This window comes from Leptonychotes weddellii, chromosome 12 (genome assembly GCF_054177405.1).
Source record: "Leptonychotes weddellii isolate Sample4059 chromosome 12, ASM5417740v2, whole genome shotgun sequence".
Classification (NCBI taxonomy): domain Eukaryota; kingdom Metazoa; phylum Chordata; class Mammalia; order Carnivora; family Phocidae; genus Leptonychotes; species Leptonychotes weddellii.
The window spans coordinates 82,569,092-82,588,817 of record NC_138380.1 but is presented as its reverse complement, the minus strand read 5'-3'; the positions used below and the strand labels follow the sequence as shown (position 1 = coordinate 82,588,817).

The window sequence follows — 19,726 nt, the reverse complement described above, 5'->3', positions numbered from 1 at the left end:
GGGCTCCATCCCAGGACCCTGGGATCATGACCTGAGCCGAAGGCAGATGCCTAACGCACTGAGCCACCCAGGTGCCCAGCAACTTAACTTTTATAAAAATATGAAAAATTGGACAATTCAGCTATTGAATGCAGTGTTCGAAGAAAGTATCTTCTAGGTGGTGGCTAGAAGGCACGGGTATGGGAAAGGCACATCAGAGCTGGAGGAGAGGCTCAGTAAATAAAATCTGTACCCAGGGGCACCTAGATGGCTCAGTTGTTAGGCGTCTGCCTTCAGCTCAGGTCATGATCCCAGGGTCCTGGGGTGGAGCCCCGCATTGGGCTCCCTGCTCCATGGGGAGCCTGCTTCTCCCTCTCCCACTCCTCCTGCTTGTGTTCCCTCTCTCACTATGTCTCTCTCTGTCAAATAAATAAATAAAATCTTCTAAAAAAAAAAGATATTAAAAAAAATCTGTACCCAATCTACAGCACAGTCTGAAGAGGTGAGTTTTCTTCTCTCTCTACAATATAAACCCTTCATAGACCCCAACTTTGTGTTAGATTTCCCAACATCATCCTTTCCAGGCTGATACTACCCAGTGGCACAGCGAAGTGGAGACTGATCTGTGTGGCTACCCAACGACAAGATCACAGAGGGCAATAAAAGCTGGGACCAGTAAGAGACAAAACATCCTGTACATACACTCAACGAAGAAAGTCAAAACTGTCAAAGAGACACATTATATGAAGGAGATGGTCACTATCACTGGCTTCAAGGAAAGTTTGTCTCTTCCACTTAATATTTTTTAAAGAGTTTATTTATTTATTTGAGAGAGAGAGATAGCGAGAGAGAGTACAAGGGGGAGGGGAGAAGCAGGCTCCCCACTGAACAGGGAGCCCGAAGCAGGGCTCGATCCTAGGACCCTGGGATCTTGACCTGAGCCTAAGGCAGACGCTCAACTGACTGAGCCACCCAGGCGCCTCAGAAGTGCCAATAATTTCTGACAAATGCACAGGGGGCATGGATAAATATTAATTAAAAATGTGTGGGGTTGTCATGGTAACCACAATGGAAAGATGCTCCCCTAGTGATCCTGACTTCTTTGGTGGTGTCTATAAAAGGAAGTAGGTTTTAGCAACATCAACCAAAATCTCTAAATATCCTTAATAAATGTCATAACACATTTCCCCCTAAATATGGCCTCAAATGTCAATTTAACCTACTTAAATTTCACAGCATGTTCAGTTCTTAGAAATGTGGCTTTTTGAAAGACTTTTTTGAGGCTGTCATTTTATTTTTGGTTTATTCATTTAAAAAAATGTATAAAGGGTTCATTCTGGAAGATAAGAAAGTCCTAATTAAACATTGGCTATAAAAATCCCCAAAGGAATGAAGACACCATGGATTTCTACTTGCAGCTCAATTCCAATACTTAACACATAAGTAACGCTCTTAGAGGAGAGCATTACTGTGGAGGCAGAAGAGAGCTCCCCACTGGGACACAGAAGACCCACAAGCTAATTCAATCCTCTTTACTTCTGGAGCAGAGATGATTCTCTGTATACCTAGCTCCAGTCCTGGCTTTTACGGAGAAAGTTAGATTAGGAAAGCCGACCTTAGTGTTCAAAACACCTACCTCATCTGACCATTAATGTCTGATCCACGCTCCCTATGGGGTCATTTCTCAGACCTGAGAAAGAGAACACCTATTGGTCTAAGAGGTGGGGGAAAGAACCTCACATTTCTGAAACACCCCCTCCCCACGTGCAGGCACCTCACTTGCCTTCCTATACATAATCTTCAACACCTTGTCAGATGTGATCTGACTTCTCATGCTATAAAGAGGAAATGGGGGTACAAGAAATCATACCCCTCTGCATAGGTCAAGAGCAGTGATTTGAACCATGGTTACAATCCTTCTGCCTAGTTATTCTCCCCCCCATCTTCCTGGGAGTTCAGTGGAATGTTTCTCTCTCTGAAATGTTGTGGAGTTCACCTTGCTGTGGTGAACATCCTCGGCAAGATCTCTGAGCATTGAATTGGAGGCAAATGTTATGCTCCCAATTTTGGCAACAATGTGGTCCAGGAGGAAAGAAATAAGGGCTTGGCCTGAGAGCTGGCAAACGCCCTTGGAGAGACAAGGAACACGCCTTGGAGGGAAAGCACCGAGAGGCAGGCGGCCATCAGGGTAGCAACATAACCACATGTTAGAGAAGCATTTGCTGTCGCCCACAGACATCTGGTTTCATATCACTTCTCAGTGCCAAAATTATTTTTAAAATTTCTATGATTTGAAAGAATCACACACACTCCAATATTTTAAATTTAGAGAAGAGTAAGATATGTAACTGCCCACTTCCATCCTTGCCCATCACTCTGCCCACATACTCCTCAAGATGAAAATAGTGAATTATTGCCTCCTCTGCTTGTCATCTATTTACAAGCCTGAATCCTTTTCTAAACAGACTCTGGAGGAAAGCAGTGCCCAATGTCCTGAAGAAGGAAGGGGTGTTGTCATCAGGAGAAAAAGATCCCCAGAACTTTACTTTGACCAAGAGAGCCCTGGGGGCAGACGCTTCCTCCTCAGGGAGGAGTGTGGCTCATTCTGAAGGCCTCAGAAATTTCCTTGTTGGTTTTTCTGATATCTGCTGCTAGGATTGAATCAAATTCCTTCTAACAACGGCAAGTGAAGTTTCAGCTCTTAACAAAGTGTGGGACAGCTGGTATTGTTGAATGCTGGGCTCAGCCCGCATCACCTAATTTCAATGTCAAGCTGCCCCATGAGGTAAGTACCATCAATGGTTCCATGCAGGGATGGGGAAGTTGAGGCCTACACACGTTCTGTACCTCGCCCACCCAGCCAACAAAAACAGCCTGACTCCAGAGCCTGGACCCCCTACATCATGTTACACAATAAACAAACAAGAATTTTGGGAGGAGAAAGGAGGCAGGAGAGACGGGGAGGAAAAGATAAATCCAGTTCATTCTCCCTTCGGATGAGACTGAGAAACAATGGCCGAAGAATTGTAACTGTGTTTTAGAGCATAAGCATCAAACCCTGTGATGAAAACATCATGAATGCAGTGTGTCCTGAGTCACTTAAGAAGCCTTTCTTCTTCCTCACTTCTTTGGGGATAATCGTTTTTCTCAACTGTTTAGGCTTTTGACCAATGAACTACTTCTGACATGCATGGTTTTGAAGGTGAAGATTTCCTGAAGAGTCACAGGAAATGCAGAATGTCAAAATACCATATTGGTTGTGGGCTATTTGAGGGTGGAGCGACCCTGTCTGCTTCATGCTTGCATCCTCAGCATCCAGTGTAGTGGGTGAGCACGACTGGGCGGTTGATTCTTTCCAGTGTATTCTCTGCTGAGCCCACAGAGCGCATCACCACTCCTACTAAAGAACAGGCACTCAACTTGTTGAGTGGATGAATTAACTGTTGAATGTGGAATACACAAACTGCACAGCATGGAAAAGGCTGATATAAGAAACAGAACCAATTATGGGTTTCTATGACACCATGCTGTCCCTACACTGTGCATATGCACATCTCCTTTGTCTTGATACGTGAAACGTAGCACAAAAGTATGAAAGTCAGTTTCAAAACACTTCGCAGCATAAAAGAGAAATATAAGAAATGCAGACACAGAGGATTGATGAAAATTCCTAGGAAAAGTAATTTCAAAGATTCAATATAGAAATGATCCCAGGATATCATGGTTTTATTTTCATCAATTGTTTTATTTTGAGAGGAAAAGAGGGTTCTTCTAACTTCTATAGATGTGCTCTTTCCACCAAAAAAAAAAAAAAAGAATGTTATCTGGTACAGCTTCGTGACTGTCAGAGAGCAAAGGAGGAAATGTGATAAATTTTGACAGAGAATAATAATAATAATAATTTTAAAACTCCTTTATTCATTCTTTAGTATCCTCTCTGGAAAAGGGCACATATACTAAGAATGGCATAAAATGACACATATAATGATGTTGTAATTTCAAAGAGCACCAAATGTTAAAAATTTGATGACCAGTATAAAACAGCCTCATAATTACATTTATATTGAAAATGTCATCCCCTTTTACCTATATATTAAATATATGAAATCAATGTTTCAAGTATTTAAAAAATAATCTCACCTATATATTTCTTTCCTCCGATAGGCACAACTGTGCTGTTTGGCTTTGGCGCTGAACGAAGCATTTCGTTAGATAAGCTAATTTCAAATATTGTTAAACTAAGCCATTCCTTTATTTTTATGTTCACTTGTTAAACGGTCAAATACGGCCACATTAAAGGAACCAATTTCGGCTTTCAGCTGTCTGTTTTTAAATTTTAAGTCATCTTTATTTTTTTTGTCTTCCCAGGCTGCAAAAGTGTATTACCAAATAAACTGACACAACATCTCAGCAACTAACATAAACGTGCAATTTTAATGCCTTCTAATCACACAAATCAATATGAGATTTTTGTGCCTGTGCCTGACCTTCTTCAAATTATCCCCCCATTTTGGTAGAATCAGAACGAGTGTGGGCTATTTGATAAAAAACCCTAAGTGTGTGAAATAAGAGCCCTGGTCTCTTCTGCGAGACTCCCCTTGACAGAAAGATGATAGAAGCATCACATCCTTGGGAGAGTAAATGCAAACTGACAAGAGATGAGCCTTTAGATGTTGAATATAATCTTGAATTGTGCTTGAAGTGTCTTATTATCTTGTCTTTTGATGTCTGAAGGGGCGGCTCATTGTTAGAAAAAGGAAAAGCCGCGGCGCATCTTTGCCATCTTTAAAAATTGTTTGGCCTTTAACAACTGCTTCTCCAACTAATGTCCATTTCTCCTGACAATAAATATGGCAGGTCATCAGCAAGTGACAAACAATTTACTTTACAGGCCACACTTTTATGGGTTTTGAGAGCTCATGTGGAAGCGGATTTTTTAAAAGTCCGGAGAAATTAGCAGTGTTACAAACGTTAAGAGGACGGAGGTCTCCGTGCATATACCGATGCGGCAGGCATCGTGGTTATTTCCTGCTGGTTCTGGGCTTGTTTCCTCACTGGTGCGGGATTCAAACTTCCAGCTCTTTATTTATCATGGGCTCAAAATAGCCCGGGGAAAATGCAAACGCAGCCTCCAAGCCTGAAAGAGTCCATGAAGGAAAGGCCCTACCTAACGCGGATCGCCAGGGCAATATTCGCAACAGTGCATAAACAGAGAAGCCCATTCCTCGGAAGGATCTCAAGTTCAACACCACGCTGAATGAATTTGTCCTCTCCCCTCAGAGCCTTTAGTGCTTCCTAATCTCTGCTGTCCTTCTGGGCGCCCCGCACCCTTCGCGTCTACTATTTGTTTTGTGGGGTTTGTTTTAACTTAAAAGTTTAATGATGTTTCCAGTCAATAGGATTCCATAGAAGCTAAATCACAGGCATGCTACTTTTCTGTCACCCAGCCAGATTTTGTGAAAGCTTTCAAGATCTTTTCTCAGACCTCCCTCACTTTAAGAATCCATAAGAATTCTCAGAAGGACCATCAACTGTTACAGGGTTCAGGTTATTGTATCATTATAAAAACATATTGATACACTGCAGATGACAAGACAGGCGGCCACCATCCTAAGCTCCTACAACCATCCCCATGCCATCAGTGATGTCCAATCCGACCAGTTCTGAGTTTGTTTGGTTTTTTCGTGTGTGTGTGCGTGTTTGATCGTTTTAAGCAAGCAGCTATAGACATTAATCCCCTTTAAAGCATGGTGCCTAATTTTTGACACTTTTCTGATTGCCTGCAGATTCTGATTGTTCACAAATTACGATAAACATGGAATCCAATGGCAGAAGGAAAGATTCTAAACTACAGCAAAGAAATAGACCAGCACCCCTGAGAATCTGACTAATTTCTTAGTGACTCTTGAGAGTAAAACCTGCCTTAATCTTAGGCATCAGAAAGAGATGAGCCAGTCAACATCTAAAATAGTGATGTAGGATTCTTTCTAAAAGTTTAGTAAAGTTTTCCCACATAATCCAGATGATCCCTTTTCTGACTATTCATGCAGAGATTACAGTGGGATTAATGGATAGCATGTTCACTTTCTTCACGTTTCTTTCCCGCTTCTCCTTTTGAAAACAGTGGGCTTCCTTTTTGACACATTTCTATTTCGCAATATTTTGCTACATGAAAGCAGATCTATCAAAGAGAAAATGCAGGTTTGGAAAAGGGCATTTCACCCCCCCCCATACCACTACATATTTCTAAATCAGGGAAAATGTGTTTTTCCATTTGATTTTTTATTCTCTTCTACCCTTGGTTGATGTTGGCAAAAATTCACTCTGCAGTAATAATTTTTCATGCTTTATAAACAGCTTCAAATGTTTGCATTTTTAAATCAAATTAATCCCTCAGCCTTTCTACTTTGACGGTGGTGATTCTCTCATGCAAAAAGTCACCCCAAACCATTCATTCATAAAAGTAAATCTTGCCATATTGCTATTCAAAGACAAATGACCACATATGTGGCCATCAAGAACTGCAAAGGAGATTAAGTACACTATGCTATTTTAATAGCAAATGTTTAAAATGTGATTTCTTTATTGTGCATCAAACACCCGTTCTATCTTGATGTGTGTACAGGTAAATGTATATTTAGGTCCATGAAATCCTTCCAGGCAAAAATTGTGCTTTCAAGCTAGAGAACAAATGCTTTTTACTTAAAAGAGAAAAAGATAAATGTTTGAAATGTATGCCCACAAGTAGACAAATATTTAGGTTCCTAATATTTAGATTCCAAGCATCTTCCCACATCTGAGCAAGCTTTGTATGCTTTAAATGTATATATTCCCTATAAATCAAACTGTACAGAAAGCCCCAAATCTCTTTATGCATTAACTGTACAAATTCTGAGAAATCCTGTTGTCTCCTCTGCTCAGTAAAGAGCAGCTTCAAACAAGACACTGGAACTTGGATAATAGCCCAACTATGCCTGAAGCAATACTATATAATATGATTAGTTGTCCTTTATTGGTAAACTATTCATTTTGATAATTTTACCTGGAAACTATGTCTTTAAGTATTCATAGGTACAGAAGGACATTTAAGTGACATACAGATAGCATGAACTAAAAAAAAAAAAGCTTATTATTATAAATTAGGCCTTATTAATTTTATGATAAAGAAAAGACATACAAACGACAAAGTGAGTAAGACAAATCCAAAGTATCATATGAACACAGGAGAAAATATGGAGAACACACCATAGACACAACACATGTTTGACACACACACGTTTTACATGGATAGCACTGCATTTATTCACTGTGCATTCACGGTGCTAAAGGCAGAAAACACAGGGAAACAAAGTATGGAAGTGATAAGAAAACGGAAAATGTGCAATTGTTATTTTAAAACACTAGGCTAATATTAGTCTTTAAATAAGAGTGTCTTGGCTTTCACAAACTTTTGTCACCATTTCTCCTCATTAATAGGAAGAAATCAAAGTAACGCAAGAGATTTGGAAAGTGCAGAACACTGATTAGTTCAAAAAAAGAAGTAACACTGAGAAAACTGCCCATGCCAAATAGCATAGAGCAGGACGAACACATTTGCGAGATTGTTAAATCTTTTCATGGTGGCTACCGTTGGTACATTCTGAGTGTCCTAAAAATGTCTTAATAGTCTACCTCGTCCTCAGGCTAAATGAACAGGTTTTGCTTTAGTTCTTTACCAAGAACATTTTTTAACCATCTTAATGAATGCAGGCTTCATTATAGAATCCCACTTTCAAATGGTCTTCAGGATAACAGACGTCTTAAGCATTTAGTTTCTGTGTAATGCTATCACTTAGTTTCTCTCATTGTAATGTGATCATTTCCCCCTATATTTTCAATTCGTTTTAAGGGCAGTGCAGTCCTCTAATAAAAGTGACTTAGACTGTTATGTTGTTCCAGGTGGCCAATTTTTTTTTTAAAGATTTTATTTATTTATTTGAGAGAGAGAATGAGATAGAGCATGAGAGGGGGGAGGGTCAGAGGGAGAAGCAGACTCCCTGCTGAGCAGGGAGCCCAATGCAGGCCTCGATCCTGGGACTCCAGGATCATGACCTGAACTGAAGGCAGTCGCTTAACCAACTGAGCCACCCAGGCGCCCTCCAGGTGGCCAATTTTTTAATGAAAATAAAAACCAGTATAGTCTCGCCACATGTAGCACTTTCGAAGGAAAGACTGTAAGAGAAATTTGGGCCTGGATTTTATTTTAAATCTCAAATAAAATAAAGACATTCCTATAACATACCAGGATGTTCAAAAAGTAGCAGCTAACTGTTACAAAGAGATGTCAAGAGCTATGCGTCTTTATTAGGTGGTTTTTAAAAATGATCTTTGAATACTTAACTTTTTTTTTTTCCATTTCTCTGAGAATGAAAGACTTTCTTCAACCCAAAGAGAGTCAGTGTTATTCTCGCTGACCTCTGTGTTTGCATTGAAATGTCCGAGTACATTTTTGATAGCTCAAAGTAGTGTCACAACGCAGAGGAAGAGATGTTACCCAACTAGTCTGCACTTGTTTCATATTTTTATAAAATCTGACTTTGAGAATCAGAAGGTGGGAGTTCACATGGAAAAGGCTGAGTCAGGTCCACATGCGTAATAAACAGGCATCCTCAGAAGCCCCCATAATGCCAAAGCCCAAATACTCCTTCTGAATGAATTTGAAACTATTATATATATATAAGAGTTTATATATAGTATTATATATATAACGAAATTTAAACTATTACCAAGGTCTTCCCAAAGAGAAGTCCAATGTTAAGAGACTCAGAACCTCGTCCAGGCTCATAGCATGAAAGGACATGCCCCACTGTAAATACCAGATTGCAACAAATTACGCTCACTTACTTCCCTCTAAAAAAAAAAAAAAAAAGACGTTTGAAATTTTAAAGGATAAACATTTTAAAAGTAAGACCGAAATGTCATTAATAAAAGGAAAGCTGAACAAAAACACCAGCGAAGTATAGTCCCTCGGAAGACAACAAACAAGAAAATTCCAGAGCCACGCTGGATATTAAAGAGAAACCCATCCGCTGGAGAATGGCAACTGTTACTAGGAACTCTCTCTAGCTACCTCTGCCTTTGGATATTTTTTAAAAATTTATTAACCTGACAGCAGGAAACTTTACACAGATTGCCCCCCTAACAGGGTGCCAGTCTGGTATAAACACTTTGCTATCTTTTTCTTTAGCATAAGAAAATCAAGAAACATGTTAAGTGGAGACAGGTGCATATTTGGGCAAACGTGCCTGCTCCTCGGCCCGTCTCGGCACCCAGGGAAGGCCTGAGAATAATCAGGAGCCCAATAGCAGAGCAGCACCCTTCACCCTTCCTCCTTCACGTCGACTTTCTTTTTAATGTGTGGATGTCTGATGTATTATTAATCCCCAAACATAAGCCAGCAAGATCGCCAATCAAAGGGAAGCACCAGTCCTCTCACAAATCATTTGTTTACTGTCTAATAGCAAGCAAGGTCCACTTGAAATAGTCACTTAAGCCTCATTTCTCAAGTGGGGGAAATTTTTATTTGGTCAATTCTTACAAGAAGAATGCTAACTCTGTAATTAAATCGGGTAATTGAGAAAGAAGGCAATCTACTTAAGGGCCGAGCCTTGGGAGCTTGAATCGGGAATGCACCTCTATTTATTAATTATGACACAAACTGGGCTGGGTGAACTACAAAACCCAGTCTATTGCCCTGTAACCTTTAAGTCAGAAACATCCAAGATGCGAAAAAGACAAAAAGGAGAGCATTTAAAAGGGTGATGGTGCAGATTAATGTAATTCCTAATACTTTATCTTATGGCCAATCCTATATAGGACCATTTAACAACACTGACAACAAAATATAAGAATCGTAGCCATCAAGGTAGAAGAAAAATGTGAAACCATACCAGCATTTTGGTTTGCTCATGTGTTAGCATGGACAGCATCTTCAGACACTGCAATATTGAACTTTCTTCTTTAAACAGATGTCTGACCTGAGCACCCCAGGCTCGGCAGAAACAGAAAAGGGAGCCACTAAGAGAGTCCCCACTGCATCTCATGTCACATACTGTGCACTGTCCTCCATTAAAGTGTCACTTAGAAATGAGTGTAACTCAACCAACGAATATGGTGAAAAGTTTGAACATCCGTGTATTGCCTATGGATTTATCTGTATTTCGAAACTTACACATTAACGCTATTTAAAGTGGATTTACTTAATCTAGGCAGTACCACAATGGTCTTCTGGGGGTGGCGGGGGAGAAACACTAAAACTGAATCTGTCTAGACACACACACACTGGATTTTTTTTAAAGAAATACCTAGGTGCATTAGGTTGTCCTAAATGTTCAGAAATGTATCTAAATGTGCATTTTTCCCTCAGGAGTCAGAGAAGAACACCACAAGCATTTGTTTGCCGATTAAACCATAACTGATGTTTGACAAATACCTTATCATGCATCTCATTGACTTACACAAATATAGGTTTCTATTGGTTTCTTTTAAATAACTACTTTGGCATAGAATCTGTTATCCAAATTATTTAGTTAGAAATATACTCCTTTGATAGTTCCCCAGCAAAACACTCTTTCTTCAGTGAAAAATAGTCTACATTTTCCATTAATAGACTATCAAAACTCATAAAAATATAGAAGCATGATGCATACTGTAAATAAATATATTTCTCTAGGGAATATTCCTCATCACCTGCCAGCTAAATCCTTCTTGAGCTTAAGCCCAAGGTCCTGATTACTGGCCCCAGCATATTTCACCAGAATATTATAAATATCCGAGGCATTGGAACCTTGAGAGAGAGGTTTCAATAAAGTCATACAATGATGCCATAATGAAGGCCTCCGCTCGTTCACAGGCAGCCTGACCACAAGGTGCAGGCCCCATAATGCCCTACCAATGACCTCCATGCTGACCTACAGAGACCACTGTCTCAAGGGGTGACAATTTAATCCTTTATCCTTTTGTCATTGAAAACGACTCCACCGCCATAAATTCTCATCAAGTCAAACTGGATGGCGATTTAAAAAAAAAAAAAAAAAATCTTAGAATGCATGTTTCTGTGAGAAAGATAACAGGAAGGGAAGGAAAAAGAAAACACCCTACAGATGGTACATTTTCCAGCAAGGAAGAATCACTGACCCAACTTTCAACCCTTTTCTGAAAGTTCACAGATAAATGATATTGAAAACACCCACGCTTACAAGTATCATGATACGCAATTTCTTTTAACCCAGAAAAACACAGTAGCATGACAGAAAACCAGCCAGCACTCTTTACGTCGGGTCCCATGTGTATAAATGGTTTTTTGTTTACATCCCAGCTCAGGGCTCTGGAGCTGTGTGCCCAACTCACATACAGTGGGGTACAATTGAGCAGCTGAGCCACAGAGGAGCCCAGCCACCCGAGGTCGTTGGGACTTTAAGAAAAGCAATCATGAGGTTTATCTTGAAACAATAAAAATACTCCCAGGAGGAACACAGTTAATAAATCATCTTTCAAATTTCAGATATATCTGGGAGAAAATATTTAGGGCCCGTTTTATGCGCTCTCACTTCTTCAGCTGAGACTGCATGGGAAAACTTTAGTACAGATATTTTTCTGGGGATATATATTACTTTTATCCTTCCTGTGGCCATCTTCCCAACCAAGTTGTTGATGCTCTACCATTTGAATTTTAGCATCCAACTTGACGGAATGGGGACCACTGAATTCTTGACGAGCATAACTAAAAATGAAGCACCACATTGACATGGGTGTAATAAATGTCACCCGAGAAACACAGCAACCTCTTCCTTTTGAGATTGTTTGCCAAAGGCCAGTTTTGAGAATGGTTTCGGATATGTACATCACTAGTCACATATTAAATGGCTGGCCCCGCGTGGCATCGCTCATTTAATCCTGCAGCCAAAACCCAGGGAGACGCAGAGCCAAATTCTCTGATAATACCCCCCGACACGCAAGTCTGTTCTCCTCCATACTGTTTCCCACAGCTCAGAGCTTAGCAAAATACAGTCACAGACCGAAAAGAGACAGTCATTCTACAAGCTTTCCAAGAATAAATAATGCACCACTTAATGATATCACAGAGAACTACCTCACCACACGTTTCTCAATGAAATGTGGATTCATCTTTCCTGAGTGTACTTGAGTTTCCCTAGCTGTTCAAGTTAAGCAAAATGTTACCTCAGATGTAATTACTTTATAAAACACAAGGGCCCTTTCCTGAACTTTCTACAGAGGCTGGTATATGGCTCCTGGTTTGCTCCTTCTGATACTCTGAGCTGCACGGAGCACTGAAACATTCTGGACAGTATGTTTCCCTCTGGATGCTGTTAAGAGCAGAGGCGCCTGGGTGGCTCAGTTGTTAAGCGTCTGCCTTCGGCTCAGGTCATGATCCCAGCGTCCTGGGATTGAGCCCCGCGTCGGGCTCCCTGCTTGGCAGGGAGCCTGCTTCTCCCTCTGCCACTCCCCCTGCTTGTGTTCCCTCTCTTGCTGTGTCTCTCTCTTCAAATAAATAAAATCTTTAAAAAAAACAAAAAAAAGAGCAGAGGTGTAATTTCAGGAGAGGCATAAAAGACCCAACGGTTCCTGGAATTTCCTTTGTTTATCCATAGAGGGCATCAGTATTAGCCTTTCTCCTGCAGTTTTGGGCTGAAGGTGCCCACACTGTGACAGAAACAGACCTGTGCTCTGGACTGCTAATTTCAACAAGATACAGAAGGGGGAATAATCTCCAAAGAAATCCATCAGTACTGAAATCTCAGGTGCAGCAAAAAAATAAAAACAAAAACAAACTGAGCTCTTCTTGCCTCCTGTTGTTGCTAAATGTCTCTCCACAAAAGTAAACACATCAAGATGTACACAATTGTCTTAATCTGCTCCTTTCATTAGGGAAGCACAGTTTTCAAGAATGCAATGCGCATGTCATGAGGATGATGGTCGGAGAGAGTGTGTTAGGAAATCATGGTTGACAGATAAACCTGGATGCTCTCAGTTATTCTGGAAAAAGGTAATTCTTCATTGTCAGGCAAAGAGTGTAATGAAAACCACGTATAAGAACAAAAACACTTGAGCGTATTCATGTCAAATAAAATGATGGTCCATTAAACTGTCACCCATTAGGTGTGGCCAAAGTTGCTAAAAATCCCGGGAGGGAATTATTCTAAAAAGTTTTAGTCAGTTATGCAAACTGGGATTTCTAAGGCTAAGTCCCGGTGATATTAACAGGATAGAGCACAATAGACCCAATAGCTAAAGAAGCCTCAAAGAACATTGGGTGCTTCTTTCGATGGACATTCTAGTCCCTCTGCCTCCTATTGTCTCCCCTTTTTGCCTCAAGTTTTCGAAACTGCTCATCTCCTGGTTGCTTCTTCACCTAATCAGAAACTGGAAAATATTCACACTGTGTTCAAAAAGCACTCTATAGAGGCCAAATAAAATTAAGCAAATACATAAGGAATATCAGATGTAAGATGGAGATTTTGCCCAGTGTCCTCTCACAAATTCAGAAGTTGAGAATTTTCAAGTGAAGATGAGCACCTTCTAACACCCACTGCGATTTCTACACTAAACTCTGATTCCTTAGTTTACCCCGTAAATATTCCACTTCAGATATATTTTCAATGAACTTGTAATTCAAACCTCTCTGACCCTCTTGGGTTTTGTTTTTTTAAAGCTTATGTCTCTGCACATGCAAATCAGTAAGAGTGACATAATAGATTCTATAACAATTTTCAACAGTGGGAAATCTAAACAAATGTTGAGAAGCCAAATTAATCACCCCTCTATTGGTTTACTTGAAGAAAGGAAAAAAAAACCAAGTTGGGGTTATAAGTGAAAGTCTACAAAATGCATTTACTTTTTTAAATTGCATGCAAAGTTTAGGAGCAAGTAATCCATTATCCGCGATTCTGTTGAATTCACAGTTGATTACTTTTTAAAAGTCAAAATGCTTTGTATTAATGCATCCCCAACATCAGAGAGACTGGAGCATGGTTTTGCCTTTCTGTAATTTATAATTTTATCTGACTTCTCTCACTAACCCCCTGAAAGGAAATGAGTGTTCTAGGACATGACTCTCCCTACACACATAAAAACTGAAACTACAACAAAATATTCCTTTAGAGTGCAAATGCTAAAACCTTAATGCCTAGGTATAAAAAAAGAAAAGAAAAGAAAAATCTATGTGCCAGGTAGAATTGCTGCTTTTTGAAAAAAGCATAATATGACAGAATTTCTTGAAACTGGGATCTATTATACTCTTAACTGTAAAGCTGTATTTTACCAATAGAAGATCTGAAACAGAAAGTTTCTCAGCAACACCCCTCAGTGTTTGACTGAGTGAACATTTCAAATCAGAGGAAAGCTTCCTCTGTTGAAGCTGGCCTAGAGTTGCCAAACTATCGAAGCTGCTTTCTTCCTGGAGGCTAAAAAAAAAATTAAGCTTATTTTTTTTTTAGCTGAATTAATGACTTTCTTGACAAAGCAGTCTATGCGGTGGTGTGGTTTTTCTTTGACGTTCAGGCATACGGCTGTGTTTTTAACCTGCGACCCAGCAGTGTTCTGCCTGATATATGCATATAAAATCACGTGTATATATCAGGTTAGTATATATAGGTATAAACAGGTTAGTATGTACATACATATATTCAGTGTTATAAGTATATAAACACTGGAAAATAATTAAAAGCAAGTGTTTCGGGAGCAAGTGTTCTGAAAACCTAATGTCACTCTATCCCATAAAGTGCTTCTCCAGCACAGACATCTATCACCATCCATCAGTCAGTCACGCGCCTCAACAACCCGCTCCCCTTTCTGATTAGAGATCACAGTTGCTTGAGTTGGCTTACAGAGTGTCATCTGCTTGAATGACAGATGTCTCTGCTGGAGTGGCACTCTGCTCGCTCTTGTTTTGTTTATGGAACAAAGATTCCTGAAAGGTCCTGGGCTGCCTCCACATTTAGAAAGAGCCTATAAACATCTGGTCAAGGGAAGAGGGGTAGGGGAGGGACGCAAAGGACCTCTTTTCTTTCCTCGTCCCCCCGTTAGAAGGAGAGATGCCCACTCTAATTGTGATTACAAAAATGTTATTTCTCTGAGCAATCCCCGTAGCCACCTTTGTTTACCTGGCACAGAGAGACTCGTATTGATATTTCTCAGTTCCCTCTTCCGTCTTTTGACTACAGATAATAACTCTTTACTCTCCTTCCCCTTAACAAAAGGCTGCAAAGCAACCCGAAACCGAGTCGATATTTATTCAATAAATGTTAACCAATTCTCACAATGGAACTGATTTCCTGATTATTATTACCATCTTCTTCTTCTTTTTCTTCTTTTTTTTTTTTTTTTTAATAATTTCTAGCCCTGGGGACTCTGACAATATCAGACAAGCCCCAAGAAGCAGCGAGGAAGTTCCTTGCTGGGAAAAGTTTGGAGGACATCCTGCTAGCCAGCTGGAATGGGCTCCGGTGGGGCCCCTCCAAGATGCGAAGCTCCTCTTTAGGACTTACAAGAAAATTGAATGAACGACAGGGAAAGGGTGGCGGGGGGGTTGTGGATTGCTCTTCCGGACAACATGGTAGGGCTGAAATGAAATACCTAGACAGACTTACCGAAGAGCTTGCTGGGAGTGTCCTCGCTGTCATTTGATTCCACAGGCTCAAGCAGGGGCTCATTCAGCTCGCTGTCTGAAGTAGCAGCCTTGTTCTCACCTCTCAACTCCGCATTCATTTCACTCCGCGCTGACAGCAAGGGCTTACTGACTTGTCCAGCTATCATTGGATCCTGGGATGGGGGAAAAGAGTGAAGGGGAGGAAAAAAAAAGTGGCAGCTTTAGTGTGCGTGTCCTCTCTCCCTCTCTCCTCTCTCTCTCTTCCACACACACACTCTCCCTCTCTCCTCTCTCTCTTATCTGCTCCCGCTGTTATTGCTGGCTGCAGTCAAGTGAAGAGCTATTACAGATCCGAGGAGTTCTCCATTACTCCCCACCCTATTAAAGCTCAACTAGCATGTGAGAGATTCAGGAAGCTTCGGAGGGAAGAAGGGGGGGGGCGCGAAAAAACTTCTTTGAAAGCCACCTAACCAACACAGCTTTAATTGTGGGATGTGCTTTTTTGTGCGAATGTTTTTACACCTTGTTCGGTCTTTAATGCAGTAAGAAAAAAGAAAGTGCTGGGTTTGTACTTTGGCAACACACTAAAAAGGAAGGAGCACCCTATGGAGGAACCACGGGCTATTTTAAGAAGCACTCTCCCTGGGGGAGAAGCAATTAAACCCTATCCCCAGAGCAGAGAAAAGAGATAGGGAGAAAAGAGTCCTCGAAAGGCTTTCAATGGAATAAAAGAGATTTCTCATGTAAATTCCATCAGCACCCTTAGAAGTTGACTTCGGTGCTCTCAGATTTGGGACTGCGCCTGACCCCAAAGCCAATGAACATGTTAAAGCAAACAATACACAGCAAAATAGATGACAATTGGTTCAAAAAAAATTTTTTTAAGGAATTGGAAAAATACTTACAAACTGTGTTCAATAATTCCGATAACCAGAGCATCATACGCCCAGAGCATTAGAGAAAAAGAAAGCAAAAAATCACCTCCAAAAAGGGCAAATTTCCCCCCCTTCCCAATAATTTGAATCTGCTTTATCTTCAGCTCATTAGGAGGGCGTCTTAGGATCAGAAATATTTCCCAAGGAGAGCCTGCTATTCCATTTGCAAACTCAGATGCATGATATTGTTTTGGCACAAACACCGGCTGCAGAAGGAGAAGGAAAGCAAGAAGCGCCCCTTTTGCGTTATCTGGGAGCTATTTATTGCCAAGTTCATGCCTAAGTGGTTCCTGAGCAGGAAACAGGTGACCAGCACAAGAGCAGGTGGGGCGGCATGCTCTCTTGTCCCATCGTTACATCGGTCGCGGTATGCCTGTGGTTATTTTTTTTTTTTAATGTATTCATGCCTGAAAAGTGAATTTGATATGACACATGATAATCTATGAAAATGTTAATCAATACAAATAGTTTAAGCTGTCATCAAATGCACTTCTTTAGTCAATACTCATACCACTGAAAACAATGTCACTGTCACCAGGGCTTAATGTGCACAGCACTTAAATATTGGACTCTGTGCATCAGTGCACTTCTTCTTCAAATACTGTAGGTAAACACATTTTCTCCCTATTTAAGGCTGAAGCACTCAGCACGCATTTAGCTGAGCCGAATCCTCCCTTTTGAATACCTTGATAGGTCCACTGGAGGGCAAAATTAATACTTAATTGAATCTCACAGTCATCAAAATAATCAATACTTTTTTATTATTTATTCTTTACAGTCTGTTGACTGTTTCAAACCTCTGAGGGAATGGTGGAAAGGATTCATGGCTTCGAAACACTGTCATTTAACAAGGTAATTTTCAGTGGGGCATTAGAGGTTGTGAAACATATAATAAAACAAAAATGGTGGCTTATAATAGGAAGAAAGAAAAGAATTATATTTCTGCCATCTAACAAAACAGGATAAATAAAAAAGCAAGTGCAGAGAGAGAGAGAGAGAGAGAGAGGGAAAGGAGGGGGATGAGGGAGAGAAAGACTGGCTTTTGAAGGGTTTTATCATATCAAGAGCAGAGCCGGGCTTTCATAATGCTGACATTTCTCATCCTGACAATCCTAAACAAGTGGAAAGGATGAGATCGTAGATATCATCTTTCATCACATTCCCCAGCTTAAGAACCAACATGACAGCTCCTTTCCCCTTCACACTGTTAATTACTAAATAAAATACTACTCTCTGTCAGCATCAGATTATCGCAGATAGCAACTACAAACATTTCTCCATTGTTTCCCCCCTCTGGATCCATGATACCTACCTTGAACTCTTTAGAAAATAAATTAGGCTTGTCTCACCATATTGTAAATATTTGAAATATAATCAATGTCATCAATGTGGTCGATTCATGGTATTGTCAGCCTAAATTTGCTGGTGATAGATTAGCATTTCATTGACTGTGTTTGGTCACTGAGGTTGGGAGCGCTTGACTTTCGGGGGTGGGGGAAGCAGGCCCAGGGGAAAGGAGACATGAAATTCTCAGATTTTCCCCCAATTTCTTTCCTAGGCATCTAAGAAAATGCGCGTTTGGATTCTTCTGAGTCAGTTAGTGGAGCGGGGTGGGGAGGGAAGGGAACCCTGCTTTGCCTCACGCTTTTGGTAAGTGTACTCCTCACGTGAAGTAAAGAGCCCAGGTTTAAATTCTAGTACATTTTTACCTTACCAAAGGTTGACTACTCAGTCTCCCCAATCTAGAGGAAGGGTTGTGGCCCGTGCCTTTGAGACACCCTATCTCTGAGGCTGCACGGCTCATTTGAGCATTTTTTTAAGACAGCGTTCATGGCAAACTCATGTTTAGAATGGCATTCAAAACCCAGGATACACCAAACATGGTATCGGGGAATATCTGGGTAGTCTTCCCCAAAACAAAGACTATTTTCTTCTTGTTTTATCTGTGAATGGTCGAACTGAATCCTGAAGCACGCAGAGGGGCCGAAATGTAGCTGCTAAGTTCAAGTGCACTTAAATCTTCAAGATGCTCAGTCTGGCTGATGTGTGCAAAGCATGTATGGGCAGATGGTATATATTCACTGATCATTAGCTCTTCTTCCTTCAATTACTTTTATGTACCTCATACATGGCTAGGTTCCCAAGTAGTGCCTCCCAGTGACTCGAGCTTAGGAAATTCAGGAGTTTGTCATCCAGGTACTCATTTGATTTTTCATCTTACAAAACACTTTACGTTTTCCATGATGCAGCTGTAGCCCACATCTATATGTGCATGACATGGTTAAACAGCAAACCCCCAGTGAGGCAGAGAGCAGACAGCTTTTAATCACAGCTGCAACCACTGGGGGGTCCATTTGAAAATGTGTCACAAGCTGTAACCACTGAGTACAGTCATAAGTGATGAGGGAGTGCCCCTTTCAAGCAGCACTCGGTTCAGAAGTCATTCTCCCCCTGCCAAAAGGGATGGCAGTCTGTAAAAATCCTTTCTGCCAGAGCGAAGAAAGGATTTTCCGACAGGCACCAACCTAGGCGCTTGCGGGAATGCAAGAAAGTGGCAATTGCACCATGCACAAGGATCTCTGCAGCAGCACACGGGAACAGAAATAGCTAGGAGAGGCAAAACATAGAAGCAGCAAAGACTTCTTACTTAAAAATTGGAAACTGTCACAACTGCAGGCAAAGAAGCTGGGATCTCTCTGCAATTCTTGTATCAGCCCTGATAGAGGAAAAATGACTGATTCAATACGGAGGAGTGGCGAGCAGGTGCAGGAATAGGACATGGCGGGTGCCAGCAGAGGTCAGTCCATGACGACTCACATGGCTCATCAGAGACCCAAGAGCCAGACGCCAAGAAAAGAAGAAGCAGGAGAGGTGGTTTCCATGAGCAAAATCTGAACAAGGAATTTTGCCATGTCCTCCAATGAAAGGACTATGATCAATGGCGACAGAACTACCCAACGATGACTGAAATCTCATTCGAGCATTGTCAAGGAACAGAAATCAGGCCCATCTAGGGAGTGAAGAGAGGCGCTTCAGATATATGTAACGTCACCCAAACTATGCAAGACATTAATCCCTCTTGGAGGGACACAAGTCTGAGACTCAGAGAAGCCAAGTGACTCATCCCAGAGCCACACAGCTCGTGTGTGGTGATGCTGTATTTTGA

The 19,726-nt window shown here is 40.9% G+C and overlaps 1 protein-coding gene across 2 annotated transcripts in view; it reads right to left on the bottom strand.

The window, feature by feature from the left end:
• Window positions 1-19,726, bottom strand: part of POU6F2 (POU class 6 homeobox 2) — a 200,585-nt gene that overhangs the window by 101,373 nt on the left and 79,486 nt on the right. For both annotated transcript variants that reach the window (XM_081800761.1, XM_031031654.2), the window contains one exon: window positions 15,627-15,798. In XM_081800761.1, the coding sequence (XP_081656887.1) occupies window positions 15,627-15,792 (166 nt within the window). In that variant the 5' untranslated portion in view covers window positions 15,793-15,798. The remainder of the gene's footprint in view (window positions 1-15,626; window positions 15,799-19,726) is intronic.